The sequence below is a fragment of the Accipiter gentilis genome, chromosome 7 (genome assembly GCF_929443795.1).
Source record: "Accipiter gentilis chromosome 7, bAccGen1.1, whole genome shotgun sequence".
In the NCBI taxonomy this organism is placed as follows: Eukaryota; Metazoa; Chordata; class Aves; order Accipitriformes; family Accipitridae; genus Astur; species Astur gentilis.
Window position 1 is genome coordinate 20,551,911 of NC_064886.1, and position 15,919 is coordinate 20,567,829.

The 15,919-nt window shown below is 39.9% G+C and overlaps 1 protein-coding gene across 2 annotated transcripts in view; it reads left to right on the forward strand.

The window, feature by feature from the left end:
• The window catches only part of ADGRD1 (adhesion G protein-coupled receptor D1), a 154,648-nt gene that overhangs the window by 84,605 nt on the left and 54,124 nt on the right, over positions 1-15,919 (forward strand). For both annotated transcript variants that reach the window (XM_049805505.1, XM_049805506.1), the window contains one exon: positions 456-579. In XM_049805505.1, the coding sequence (XP_049661462.1) occupies positions 456-579 (124 nt within the window). The remainder of the gene's footprint in view (positions 1-455; positions 580-15,919) is intronic.

A 15,919-nucleotide genomic window follows, 5' to 3' on the forward strand; every position in this document is an offset into this window, starting at 1 on the left:
AGAAGCAAACTCATGTGGATCACTTTTCTGCGCAGCCCTGGGACCAGGACACACAGCCAGCCCAGCCGTATCCTCAACGGAGCAGGAGCTGCTCTGGCTACCCCTGAGGATGAAGTGACAAAAACCAATTGATACAGAAATTTGGGTCTAGGTGAAATGCCATAAATGGGTTGCACAATATAAAGGAAAAATGTAGTTATCATTCATTGGTTATAAAACCGGGAAGAAATCTCTAGAGACATTCATGTAGGGGTCTGATATGGGCCCTGTTCCAGTCAATATTTTCCTTAAACTATTTTCATGACGGAATTGAGAAGACACTAGCAGTGTTTGTGGATGCTCCAGCCTGAGAAGGCTTTCAGACCTTTTAATCACCTGTATAGTACAATGCATGTCAAATTAACCTGGTAAGATGCATTTTGACAGATTATGTTCCATTTTTGTGTGCTTTGCAGCAACGGAACTGGTGTTTGGTCTAATGAAGGTTGTGTGCGTGAGAGCGGGGACCTCAACTACTCAGTGTGTCTTTGTAACCACCTCACTAACTTTGCCATCCTGATGCAAGTGGTGCCTCTGAAGGTGAGATTAAGCAAAGGAGTAAATCTGCCTGTTAAAAATGAAGCATAAATACATCAGTTGCATCCTCACACCACATCAGCAAGTGATTGAAACTGGGCTCATTTTTGCCCAACTCAGATTTATTCCACATCTTGCTTTCTGGGATGATGTTTTAATACTTCTTGACTATATTTATATTTTAAAACTTCTGGGAACCGAAATGGAGCATGAAATGAAACACATCTGTGGTAGGTGGGAATTCTCTTTACTTTATTCTCACCCTTTTGGCATGATTCCTTAAAGTACTAGGCAGGAAAAGCAGTAGAGGACATTGCACAGCTGACCCTGGCTTTTATGATTCGTTTTCAAGACAGAGACACCTGAGATGTGGCTGTTTAAGGGTTTTGGTAAGTAGAGTTGTGAAATATGGGCAGCTGAGCTTGAAGCCCATGTGAAGCAAGCTCTGCTGCCAGCTGGCCCCTAACATCGTCTCTGCCAGCTTTCCAAGTATCTCCTCACTGCTGTTTCTTCACCTTGTTGCCAAGCAGGGGCTTGTGTGGAAAGAGCATGAGAAACAAAATGATGCTTTAGTGTTGAGTGAGAATGAACCCTTTATGTATAGTTTTCTCTACGCTCAGTTCCTTTGACCAAAGAGTTATCAAGCAAGCCTCTTTTCAGCTGGAATATGACACTTTCCGTGTTTATCCAGGACCTTATGCTTCTTATGCATACTCGTCCCTGGTTTCAGATGAAGCTTTGATAGCAAACGCATTGCTCTCCTCAATAGACGTTTTCTTCTCTTCATGATACTTTATGATGCCTTGAGATTTCCTCAGAGATGGAGCAGAGTTTCTGCTCCTTGCAGGTGAAGTGCTGGTTTGTCCTGTTGAAGGAATCCCTCTCCAAAACTCAGCACCAGGCAAGGTCAACCCCATCCTGGATCTTAGCAGACAGACAGCAATGCCATGAGCGTAAGAAATACGTCTTTACCGCTTTAGTTGGGTGTGCTACCAGCAGGGAGAATCCAATGGAGGTAGTGATGAAACCCTGCTCAGACAACCCTTGGTTAATAAATAATGAATGTATAATAGAAATGACTTACAAACCGTACCTTTAAAGAAACGTTGACTAATTGTCTGTCAAATTTATATTCTCTGGCACATTCTCAGCTTTCTGCAGACATCATCTTAATAATATAAATTGACAGACTGAAGAAGACCTTCAGTAGGAGTCCTACCGTCACATTTATCACTGTGTGCTGCTAACAAGCGTTGTGTCCTCTGTGGTACAGCTAGAGGGGTTTTGTCAGCTGTTGACATGGATGCATTGACTATATGGCCATGTCTCAGCATCCTGTTAATTGGTTTGAATGATGGGTTTGCTCTTCTTTTAGGCAGTAGCTTTGCAGAGCAGCTACAGCTGCAGGATGGGCTACGTGTGCTCGTGAAGGCGGCACAGAGGTTCCTGCAGCTAGCTACAAAAGTCAGCTTATAGTGTAAGGGAACTCTAATCAGGGTCATACCACTAGGCAGCACCAAAGTCTTTTCAAGGAATGAATCATCCCAGACTGCTCTTAGTAGTTACTGATTCAGTAATACTGTTAGCACAACTACTCACCTGGTAATCCTGGTTAGATGGTGTAACGCCATCAAAGTCAGGGTCACAGTTTAGAACAAGATGATCTGCTATCCAAAGAGCTTAATTAACACCCGCAGCCCTTTGTATTAGTCTAACCACTTGAAGATGGGGGGTAGCTTGTTCAGGTCACCCAGTTTTTATCTAACCACTATTATCTTTATTACTTGTAAAGCACCTAATGACCCAGCTGGTTTCCAAGTATCATTTTTCTAGGAACTCTTCCTACTGATAATAAAATGCAGCTTTGCCTGAAGAGCTTCCCATCTTGTGAGACAAAAGTAGCATGGGAGAAATGTGCTATTATTAACCCTGTTTTAAAGAGCAGTATACAGGGATTTAGCCAGGATTAAACAGGGCGTCCACCAATTAAATGCCATTTAAAGATTAGTCAGTTCTCCACTGGGGAATAATTCTGAAAGGTCTAACTTCCAAATAAACAGATTTGAGATTGTCATGATTAATGGGATGCTGCAATAAGTTTTAATATTATGCAATATTAGTAATCGGAGATCAAATATATTTCATATCAAAGTCTTTGGAATCAAGCTTTCCTAAAGAGATCTGAAACACATAACTAGGAAAGGCTGGACAGGAATGGACTGTCCAGTTCCTCACAGTCATTTAATGGTTCTATATCAATATTTTCTACCTTCTTAACTTTTTGGTCTAATGCATTTGCATCTGCCAAAGTTTGTGCAGAATGTTTTTGCATTGCTCTTTTTTCCCTTCATGATAATTTAGAAAACAAAATGAAAGTGCTGCTGAGATGTTATGTGGATGTGTGAGACACACAGATAGTCACTTCGATGCATAAAAATCTTCCATATGTGACATAGTACTATAAAAGTCTGTGTAAAATAGTTTGGTATTTTTGAAAGGAAGCTTTCTGTTGTATTTTGGCCCCTGTACCTAACATCCCACTTCTGAAGAGAAAAAAGAGAGAATTTATAAATTTTTGGTAGGAAAAGTGAAATGCTGAAAGGTGAGAGGAGTATTTCCAGTACAGAGTCCATATGTTCCTAGTGCAAAGCCATGACAATTCAAAATGCTTGCTGCAGATTTCAGTAGAAGATTGTGCAGGCTAGGGAGAAAATATGCATTCATTTCTAACCTCTTAAAGTTCACCTAAAACCAATTTTTGCATGCACCTCAATAGGCAGAATTTATAAATACATTGTAGTGTGGAGAAATTTGGGTTCACTGGTCTGAGGAGCATTGAACCTGAACCATGCCTCATCATGACTCCCATCACCTGCACAAGCTTTGATGATACAGCGAGGTGGCAATGAGAGTGGGCCCATGTGGAGTCTCAGGTAATGTTGGCGCTAACAAGCCAATGAAGGATGTCATCCCGTCAATGTGCTTTAATTCCAGTTCCTCTGGTCTGGCGATTATGTAGTCCCTGTCTCAGAGTTTATCAGAAAATCTCATCCAAATCTTTGATCAAGAGATACCCTTTAAATTGACTGTTTAGGATTATCTTGTGGTACTAATTTTTTTAACCAGTGAAAAAAATCGGTATCTTCATTGTGTAATTGGCACGAAGTTAAGATTCGAGCAAAGACAAGTCGCCCAGCTTTTGAGATATATGAGCAGACTATGCTCCATTACGAATTCCTAAAATATTTGCTAAGTATTTGCTTCACATGTCTAAGCAATAGAGCCTTCTGAATCAACTAGACAACTGGAAACTTCTCCCAGGCGGCCTTGGAACCCTGTTAAGTAAATGTTAAAATGCTGTGGATTTTAAACACATATATATGTTTATTCACCATGTTCTGAAATTCATGAGCCAAGGTTCAAAGTGCCCATATAAATCACCTATTAGAATACTAGATTGTCAGTGTTCTAAGAAATTGTTGCAACGATGTTATATTTGATCTTGAACTTTTTTTTTTTTTTTTTTTTTTTTTTCATAAATGGCAAGAGAAAAGAAAAAGAGAGGGTGGGAGTATGCAATTGCATACATTTGAACAGTTCTTTTTATATACCTATTATATATCTGTGGCCGTATAAATAGAACTGGATGATTTTTTTCCATGTGAACACGATTTTGGACAGAACGTTTATTTTTTGTCTCGATTCTGTTTCTTACAAAAAGGGGTCTGCTTTTCATGAAAAATATAGATAAACTATTGGAAATGGATTGCCTGAAAACTGGAGAGGTTTTCATCAAAAGCTGTATTTTGGTACAAAAAAACCTGACTTCATTCTTCATGGGAATTCTACTTTGGGTGCTTTGAACTTCCATTCTCCTATGGAAAGTATCATTTCCCTTTCTCTCCATCATACAGAAAAGTGCAGCTCTCAGGGCAGCACAAACAGGCAGACACCCTTTCCAAGGGCACCATAACACCCTTTAACCGAATGCACCGGTCAGCAGAACAGCAAACCCAGGTATGAATAGTTCTACCACCCCTTGCAGAAAGGCAGGCAGATGCACAGAAAACAATAAAGAAAAAGAGGTGGTTATTGAGAATTCTAAAGGGATATAATGCAGACCAGTATATATGCGGTAGCTTCAGACCTGGGAGAACTTCCCTAGGGAGAACACTGTTGATGTGGAAATTCATGAACTTTTGAGACCCGTTCAGTGAGATTAGTGTTCTGACTCTCTCAGCTCCCCTTCACGAGACTGAGTTTCTTTTTTGCTTAAGCTCCCCCCCTTCCCCAAACATAAGCTTTCCATTAATGAGACATTGCAGTTTTTTAAAGTTGCTGTTCACAACCAGCAAGTACAGCATACTCTCCGAGTTCAGAAGGAGCCAAGGTGTCTCTAAGCAACAAATACTGAAGATAAGTGACCTTCCTCAGAAGTAATTTGCCACATTAAATACTTGTTGGTGAGCATTTCTACTGACCAGAGAGCTGAGCTTGTGTGATAACTATTTGTCAAGGATGGTGACATTTTCTTCTGAATTGTGCTAAATTTGAGCAAGAATCTCCTTGCTTAACTCCCTCTCTTTGTTTCTTCGCGTGGTTAAGTCTAGCTTTATCCACTTACAGAACAGCAGCATGATCTGGACCTTGTCAACTTTGACGCACTGTGGACCTGCCCCAGTGCCTCCCTTCCTGCTAGTACTGGTCCAGTTCATTTTCACCAATATCCAGCAGATCTCTATGTATATTTACACAGTTTGTGCATTTCTTGTGGGCATAAAGGCCTTTATGTATTCTCAAGATTCTTTATTATTGCAATTTTATTATAAGGTACAGGTCTATGTTAATAATTTACGCACCTGGCTTGGGGAGGAATTACAATGTCTCACATAGATTTCATTTTGTTTTGGTGAGATATTCATAGGAACAAAATTGTAGGATATCTCACATCTGACGGTGCTTTCTCTTGAATACTTGAAGTATTGCGAGATGAGGAATGCTGACAAATTGTTAGACATTTATGGAGCAAACTGTCAGGTGGGTCTAATTTCCAGGGAGCATAGAAATGCAAGAAAGTTCTTAAGAACAAGCTGCGAGTTCTTGATTTTTCTTCTTGATCTTTACTCAAAATAGGTTAGGTTTATTCATTCACTATTCTACTGTATGCCAGCTGGAAGTAATCTCCAGAGACTGAAATCAGCTGAGATGAAAAAGCATTTTTATTCCAATACTTCAGAGAAAGAAATTGAAAGAGAGAAGTCACAAAGAAAAATTTTAAATTCTGGAATTTTAACTTAAATGTGAAAAATGAACCTCCACTCATATCTGTGTGCTATACAGCAGTGTGGGGAAAAAAAAAGAACTTTGAATGCTGTGAATTAGCTAAATCCAAGCTCAGATTACAAGTGTAGTTGAACACTAATCCAGATTTTGTATTAGTTTCAGCAAGAGCTAGAACGCACTAAAGTCAAAGTGATTGTGAAAGAACGGTACGAACAATACTACTGATTAGCTTGAGAGCCATCTATGCAGTTTAGCTGCTTTCGGTGATGCAGGGCATTTACAGTTGTAACAAGTTTATTTCAGGAATGAAAGAACCATCTTGGAAAAACTTACAACCATGTGGTGCTCAGATGTCAGCCTGGCACTGACCTGTTAGCCTGCTGATGAATTGGCCTATGTGGAATGCCGAAATTATTTGTGTCTTTATCACTCTGCTGTTATGTCTGTATCACGGCTGGCCCAAATTCATGCTTGCTTGCTGAGATTCATTTATCATGTCGGTTTTAACTTGAGAAATGGTAGCATTTATTTGGAGTTTTGGAGATTAGTGATCATCAACCGGTTTAAATGAATAAATAAGTTAATTGAAGGCAAAATATGACTGAAGATGAGCAGAACGTTCCTGTTCAGCCAGCCCTTGATTACCTTCGTGAAGTTGCATGGATGTAATTAAGGTCCGCGCACAGTCAGAATTTGGAAACTCTGTTGAGAAGTCTTTTCACAACTCTGATCAAGTTAGTAAGATTGAGAATTTTACAGTTGCATCTCCCCAACAAAACGTGTCAGTGGGACGTTCAGAGTAGTTGTGCAGCTATTAACTAATTCGTGTACCCCTCCTCTGGGAAACTCCTTGCGCTGACCAAGCTTCTCTTTCTGATGGGGGAAACTGAGGTAGAGTAAAAAAGTCCTTTATAGAAAATCATTGCTAAAGCTGCACTCCTGGGGGTTCGTGTCTGTCCTTCTCCTTCCTTGATCCAGAGAACAGCATTCCAGCTTTTGCTTCATCTGGTGCAGCCAGAACAAACCTGTACTGCCAGCTGCCCTGCAATGTTATAGTTAGGGAGACAATGGTGCCTTAATATCGCTGCGGTAGGAAAAATAAATAATCCATTTAGTCTGATGTGTTTACACTGGTTTTTGTTTGCTGCTTCTGGAGGAAGTCCAAGCAGAGGGCACGCAGGGTGATACGCTCCCTGTGGTGCTTTTCTTGTAGTACTGTAGTACAAGAGTCCTCCGCTGTGCTGCAGGCTTGAAGCTGGACAGGAACAGCAGCGGATGGGAGATGAGATGTTCCCTCAAGCAGGCATCCTCTGCTGGAGCAGAGCCTGGGGACATCTCAACCTGCAACGCCATCTCCTGCACCCAGCACCCAGCGGTACCTCCCGCTGGGGGGGGGAAATCGCTGGGGGAGGGAGAGGTCCTGTTCCCGCGGCGGGGGGCACGGATGAAATCCAAAGGAGAGACGTGAGCGCAGTCAGACGGAGGGACGTCACAAGGTGCTTCCTAGACAGCAGGAATCAAACCTAACATGGAGTACGCCGCATTTCAAAAGCATTTCAACTCCAAAGAAAATTCAGACGCTATTATTTTATTTTGGGCAGCTTTACTTCCTCTCATCAGTCAGTGGGGCCCTATGCTCCTGCCAGGAAACATGCCAGCCATCTGGCAGTTTTTATTTTTATAGTGATCCAACAACCACAAAGCATGCCAGGCTATTTGTACCATCTGCCACATAAATGTCATTTCAACAAAAGGATGGTGGACACCTGGGGACCCTGAGTTCAAAAATAATTTTAAAGGGGAAATCATTGTCTTCCACAGCAAAATAGAGTTTAAGGTTCGGGTCCCCCTCCCCCAAGTGACCAATGCGGGACACAACTGTAATATTTATGGCTCTTAGACCATTATCTTAAATTGCTCTGGGGTTTTTTTCTCCTGTTTTTTCCTCTTTCCGTCTTTTCCAACTGTGAGGATAGAAAAATGACTAGTATAAAGTTCACATGTGGATGGGCATTTCCAGCAAAGTAGTACTGTCGTACAATCTGTGGTAGAAATTGTTCGGGTTTTTAAACATTTTTTCTGCATTTCTAAAGCTAGAAATGACTTTGTTTTTCATCCTGTTTGTAGCTCTTGTTCCATAATTCAGAAGGGAGGATCAATCAATATAGTTCAAGCTGCCTACCAATGGCCTTGAAAGCAGAGAAGTGTTTATAAAGGGAAAAATATTTAAGAATGTCTGATCTTGCTGCTGGAGCTATAGAGACAATCCACAGCATCTTTAGGGAGCCCAGGATTTTGAAAAGGCTTGCGGATTTGGCTGTGAGGTTCTACCTACAACAGGAAAGACATCCCAAATTTCTTCTTTGGGGCAATATGTGTGTTTTTATTTTATTTTTCACTGTTAGAGCTGAGTTTGACAGCAAGTTTTGACGATGTATGGCTGACAGAACAAAATGCGTCTATCCATGTTTATAAAGGCTGTTTTGAAAGTGTCCTAATAGTGTGAAATGCTTTAAAAATATGGGGGATAGGTGTGTAATTTGTAAGTTTGGAGCATTCTTTTCCTAAATCCAATATTGCAGTTATTAATCAAACATTGCGCTCAGGGGGCATTAAAATAACAATCTGGAATGATAACCTTTTGTCTTAAATTTTTCAGCCAGCTGAGGTTCAGATTATACACTCTAATAGGACAATGAAATGGAAATAACGTGGCATTCTCCGATTTCTGCTGTTTTGTAATTTTAATATAATTACTTTTCTCAGCATGCTTTTCATTGCTGGAAACATAAAAAGAATAATGCCTTAGTCCAGTAATTTTTCTTTTGTGTTGCATATTTAAAAATTGGATAGGCATTGCAATTTTTTTGGTCCTTGTTTTTTACCATCGACAGTTTATTTAACTGAAGAGATCTCTACAGACAGTTTAGACAGCCCTTACCCATCAGATGAACAAAGACAAATCAGCCTATGTGTTTATTCTAGAATGGCTTTGTAAACTTTCTTTTCTCTTTCTTACTCTCTCCACTTCCCCCTCCATTTTATTGCAGTGAATGTTGTCCCCAAGGAGGAGCACATCTCGCTGATATGTTCACAGTATGATTGTGCATCATATTTCTTTTGTCCTTCCTATGCTCATGCTCATCTTTCCTGAAAATTGAGCACTCATCTTGATTTTTAACTCGGAGCCGTTGTTCATACTTTTGCTATTCCATTGCTATGCCAGTACAGCTCTGTTGATTTTAATGGGAGGAAATAGGAGACTTTCTCGTTCTGTCCTTAATCCCATAGAATTACATGGGAAAAGTTGGACTAATGCTGCAAGAAACTAAACCCCTCAAATTCCTCAGAGAATTGTTTGGCAGTTACTGAATTTCACTCAGCAGAGGAGAATAAAAAATGACTTTATATTTTGGAACAGGACAAATATTTAAGAGTGCTAGAATGGTCAAAAGAACTCTTTTGTTTGAGGAGCATGAAACAGGACTCTATTTTAATCAGAATATTTAACAAAATAAAATAGGCTTCCTTTCTACAGTGAAAATGAAAGCACTGAGCCATTTGGCAGCTAGGTCTTCTCCCTGACTAAAGGATTTCCCCATGCAGTATAAAAATGTTATGATACTGCACCTTTATCCATCACTGTTCTCTGCTGAATATCTTTAAATGGAGTCACTCTTACTCTTGAGTTCAGTCTGTCTCCAGTATTGGCCTTTTTATGTGCTTTCTCCCCAAAGCGCGCTGTAGGGGAAATTCAGGGCTGGATACCTGGAGACTCTTGGCTGTGGTGCAAGCCACAGCTAAATGCAGTCCTGAATAGAAATGGACATTTCTGAATCAAAGCCCAAGCCTGGGATGAGGGAGGTAGACATACTAATTGTCATTGAATTTTACTGGGAGCTGGGTGTTTAATTATCCTCAACTGCTCTGAAAAATCTCAGCCTCAGAGACTGGCAAGAGACCATCATTTCTCTGCCTGCAAGAGCCTGCTGGACCCACGCTGGGTTTTATTCTCCTCGTAGCCCTCTCCAATGGACTTCGGTTTGGTTGTTAATTGGAGAATAGGATGAGCCTGCTCTTGCTGGAACAGAAAGTAGAAAACAGATGTGAAGGTCTTAGGTGTATGGGCAAAAGCAGCTCCTTCAGTTTTCAGTTTCACAGAGGATAGTCTGCTGTAAATATCACATTTGCCATTTCTTCAGAAACACTGCAATGGCCTGAAATGGCAGAAAATGCCATTTCAGAAAGGCCTGAAATGAAGGCAGAAAAACCACAGCGCTTAGTGCTACACGGAGATATGAGGAAGAACTTGCAAATAACTGCTTTTCTGATCCCCAAACTTTATTATTGTACCACTTCACAACTTGAGTCCTTCCTCCCTGCCATGCTTCCTTCAGGCTTCATTTGAACGAAAAACTTGCTGCATGCGATTTATAATGAGCAGATTACCTACTGTTTGATGACATCTTGCCCAGAACTACTTTAAAAGATGATGTGGGCTTTTAAAAGTACTAATTAATACCTTGGCAGAGATCTTTGGAAAATTCTAAATTTTTCATGTCACAGTGAAAAGTTTTAAACAGGCAGCCACCAGGCTGGGCTGGCTGTACGAAAACGTACCTTTAATCCTGAAAAGCCCCTTTTGTAGCACTTTATTGCTGATCACTAGGAGTTGTGGAGTTAATAGAGAATGGGAATTCAAAAGCAGTTCTGCTGGAAATGGCTGATAAAGATGATTGCACTGCAAAGCGTGACTCTCAGAGGCCTTTTTTCTCTAAACTTGCGGTATCTGATACATTGTGGCTTGAGAAAAGAAGTCTCTGAATTAAGTTAGACTTTATATTTTTCTGTGAGAAGGGATTGTGCAGTGCCATTAAGTATGGCCCCACCAAAATTGTTCCTGTGGTCTTGGTGGGTAGACGGAGCCTCCTGAACTAAACACAGATGTTAATTTGAAAAAACCATAATGTTACGTACCTAACAAAGTGCTTGGCAAGCTGAAGGAAAACAGAGATTTGTATTGTTATTATTGTTTAATATATAAATAAAGGCCTCACTGGACTGAAATTGAATTTCAGCAGCCTTTCTGGAGGCAATTAAAACCATTAGCTTCATCAGCCAAGGCCAGCATTTTAATGTCTCTGAAACACTCAGGCTGCCAAAGTTAATTATTCATCCTTTTCTTAATTGGATTCAGATTGCATTTTAAAGGTGCAGCTTCAATAGGGTTGGCTGAGTCTTAATTTTTCACTCCTACATCTCCTCCCTTCCCTTCCCCCAAGAAATGTCTCATAAGATATCGTTTCAAGCCTTTGCAGAAGGGTTTGAGAGAAGATTTCAGCCCAGGCCAGCGGCTCATTGTCTCATGGCAGATCTCAGTTGGTTCGATAAACAGGGTAAAAAACATACATCATTGTAAGGAACTTCATGGTAGCGATGCTTCTTTGAGATGGAAAGCTGACCAAAAGGGACGGTAAAATATAACTTGCTCTTATGTTTGGACTTAGGGCAAAATACAATTGCCATGTTTTACATTTCCACCAGTAAACAAATAACTCTGGTTTCATAAAATGTATACACTATATAAGCACGTGCAAAAATACCACATTCTGTGTTCTGCCAGTAAGTAACAGTACAATACAAATGATAGGTATGATATAGTCCTTAGATTGCAGGCCTCTCTTTTTAAGGCTGTGAAACAATTTTTGGTTCAAGAACTTGTCTTTTTTGGGGAAGAAGATGAACTGCTTTTCAGAAAGGAGATTTCAAAAGCAGTTTAGACAATGAAATTACTGCTTTTGATGGCTGAATTGTGAAGTTGGAATTTGGTATACGGACAAACCTTTCAGGATCAGCTATGACAAACCTTAAGTATTTGAACTCAGCCCTTTGTCTGATGTGTTGCCTCTAAAGACAGACATAGAGGGATATTTTGCAATATGTAAAGAAGAAAATTTTAGACTAGTACTTCCCCAAAATGCCCCTTCCTCTGGAGAAAGCCAAAAGTAGCCTCTCTGCAGAGCAGAAAACATGCAGTCAACTGCCTGAGAGATGGATAATGAGAAAAAGGGACAGGAGTGCAAATTTCACACAAAAGAAGGGGACGCCTGGAAGGGGACACTGAGCAGAGAGCGCCCTGTATTTTCCAGACAGATCCTCTGATTTGACCCATTGCTATTTTGTGTTCCTGTAGCCCATCTAGCTTTTTGATGGGTTGTTGTGCTGTGTTGTATATACAGTTGCTCATTAATGTTATGTAAATAAGTAGGTTTTCTGTTCTACAGATCAAACAATTTTACATGTACTGAACAAGCCTTTCAGCCTCAACTGACCTTTTCCAGATACTCCAGAGATGAAAAGTACCATCCCATTATAATACTATATTTTCATCTTCCTGTGCAGTTATTTTTAAATAGAGGAGTTAGATGTCACTCATTTTTTTGGTTATTAACAACATCATAAAGGAAAAATATATATTTGGAGTCTGAACTGGTAATCTTTCCAGGATCATTTCTCAGGCCATCCGGTTGCCTGCGAGTTTCCAAAATAAAAATGTTGAGCAATGTAATACTTTTATGAGGGAGAACGAGGGTAAGACAATAGACTGTAATATTGCAGATGGACATAACTACTGAAGCCATCAGATCTTTGTCCATGCTATTAGTGACACTTGCAAGGTAAAGGGTGTTACAGCCTAAATTAAAAGGGTGGGAGCTTTATATGGAGTACAGATTTTTGATTTGACTGTTTGTCAAAGGTGAAACTGAGAAACATCTGCCTTTCAGTGTTCCTGATTACTAACACTCATGACTGCATGAGCTTGTTTCCTAGCTTTTCAGCTTGCTGCAGAGTAAGAGAACGGCCGTATAAACTCAAAGAAGCAAAACCTTTTAGAAGAAAAGAATAATTTAATGTAGATTGGGACAAGCGTGAGAATCAGGCTCCTGGGACTACTTCACAGATTGCTCAATGTTTTATTTGGTACTTTTTAATGCGATTTTCTTTAGTGATAGCATTACAGCTTGATTAGCATTTTTGTGCTGACTGCAAGATCATCCCAAATTACTGTCATATATTCCATGTCAGGCACGAAGTCTGAAAATTTTCAAAAGACAAGCTGAAGTAAGATGAAATCAGCTCATATCAGAGCATTGGAATTTATAGGAAACTGTTTCTTAATTGATGATGCACAATGCTTTGACAATCCAGGTATTTCTAAAAAATCGCATGCTTGTTATCCTTTACAGTGTGAACACAGACACACAACATCCAGCTGTGTTGTAACAGCTGGGTTGTGAGAAGTTAGTAGAGACCTGATATTTTAAATACAGGTTCTCTTCACTCCTGCACCATATACCTGTATTTAGAAATGAGGCTCCACACCCTGGAAATCATTCCAGGCCTTCTTTTCATGCTGTATCCTTCCCCCTGCAATTCATATCACCCACAGAAAGGAGCTGCTTTCACCGTCTGGAGCTGCTGTGGACAGGGACTGCTCTCTTGTACCCCTCCAACTTGACACTTCAGTTTGAGAACAGCTATCCCAGGCTGCACCTTCTTCTTAATAAACAAAAAATGGTTCAAAACTACCTACAGGCTTTCTGTCCCTCACAGTAGGCAAGATGAGAATGTGAACTACGGTGACGTTGCTTTTGAAATCATCATTACCAGACTGATGTGGGTGTTGATTTAAGAGCGTCATTCTTAAAGCATCATCAGATTTTGGTTGCATTTACCAGAGCAAGAACAATTTCCAGTTCATAGATGCAGGGACCTGTGTAGGTTATTTTACGTTTGAATTAATCTTCTGTATTTTGTTGATAAGGGATTTTTTTTTTCCTTTTTCATTTCTAAGTAATACAGGCTCTACTTGGGAGACCTTGATTCATGTCTTGTCTTGCCCTGCAGAGGTTTCTGGAGGAAGACTGAGCTAAAACCCAGAGAAAGACTTTCTTAGAGGCGTGTTAGTTATGATAGAAATTAGTTAGAAAAAGATGTTTGTGTGATCATTCTCTTCTCTTGGATTATTATGGAAAAAACAAAGGCTTTGATTTTTGCCCATTTCCACTAGATGGATCCCCTGTATCTTCTGTACTTGTATGTGATAGAAAGACATTACCTTTCTTTTGCAGATCTTATCCGCCTTTGCCAGTGCAAACAGTGTGATAGACCACTGTAAATCTAAATGAGCACTGAGCAGCTTTGACCTCTGTAGGGAGCATTTTCTGGCTGCAGGTGTTGGGAGTGAAAGGAGTGAAAGAAAGCCTTGAACTGCTGAGAAATACTTATTTGAGTGACTTGAAGCTGGAAAAGCTTCCTCTGCTCCCCTCCTCCCTCCGTAGAACTGCAAGCCACCTGTAGCAAGAGAAAGGGATGTGTATTGGAGCAATCAGGAAACAAGGTCCATGCATTTTGGGAATGAATATCCCTGATGAGGAAATCACTTCTAAACTGTCCAATTTACCACACAAGTTATTCCTATTACAGGAATAATCTGTGACGAATGGCTATACATGGCTTCTCTGGGGGATGAGGGACGATAGGAGCTCTTTTGTAGAAATTATATGGACCTTTTAAGCTGGTCCAGCACACAGAACCCTTTTGTTTCTGTAATTGATGCTATCCAAGTCAGGGAAAAGAAATGTGTCTTTGGCTGAAAGAGAAAAAATACTAAAGAGCTGCATCATATTTCCTAGGAACTGTAACACCATAGCAACAGTTGTCTTTCAATGCTGCTGCTGCATTGCTTAATAGTTCTCAGATTGCTGAGCGAGCCACAATCTATTCTGCTGTAAAACTTACTGCACGTGAGCCGATACTCTTGACAGATAATTACAAGAAAAATGTACATAAAAACCACATCATTTTTGTCTATCTTTAATTTCATTTTTTTTTCTCATAACCACGTGGCATGTTATTTCTCTCCTTTAAAAGAAATTTTAATGGGAAGTTTATTGGTAGAACTGTTGGGTTTGATAATCTCTAATGAAATACTTTGTTTTGGGGGGAATTTTTATTGTGTGTGGGGAAAATAATAGAAAATCCCAAACTGTGAGAAAATATTATTTTTTATTAGATAGAGTTACTGTAAAAAAAATTGGAAAATATATTATTCCTTTCAGTATTTTTCAGAATAAATAAATATTTAGAATGAGTTTTCAGCTAGGAATTTAATTTATAGCGAATAGACATTGAAATAAAAACATAGTATTTCAAGCATCAAAATTAAACTTTTTGATTGACCACTTTTTTTTTTTTTTTTCCCCCAAATGTTCAGTTTATGAAAATGTCAACTCTATCCAAATTCAAGTCAGGAAAAATGTTTGAGAATTCTTCTGAGATGAGAAAACTTTTTCCTGCCTAGCTCTGTTCTACTTATTATATATTAATACTGCCTGGCTCCCTTTGTTGGGTGTGGCTTTTTTGTCATTCTTTTATGAGAACTTGCATGGAAAATTAAAGCACTCTTTCTGATTAATTTAGGATGAATGATCAAAACACACTGTCCCTCACCCATTGAATCTACCCAGGTTTTAACATAGATCCTGGTGGTGGGCACTATGGAGTTCCGGATCAAATGTTCATGAAAATTGTATTACTTTACAAAAGGTGCCTGTAGATAAAAACAGAGGCTGAGATGGGAGGCTTAAAACCTGACTGCTCATGCTGGGTCTTTTCTGTGGTTTTCCATTCTGCAGATGTCAGTCCAGCTCCTCCAACAGGCACTGAAAACATGATGCATTAAACAAAACAAGTGGGCTATAAATGGCCCGTGATTTATGGGTTACCTTGGTGCATCAGTTCTCACTGCTGTGAAGCACTTCTGGTATTTGCACAATGATGTAAATTATTGCAGCGTGAGAGCATTAGCAAAGTGCCCCGTGAGCTGTGAAAGATCCCATTGCTGACATTGTTTGTGCAGCCCAATAAGACGCTCTAAGCTCAGGCTTGACGATATCGCAGCAGCAGAGAAACTAACATTCTGAGGAAATGCCGATTTATGAAATAAAAGAGACAACCAAAATGCCATGGGCAGGTGGACGCCCTGGCTGTGCGACTG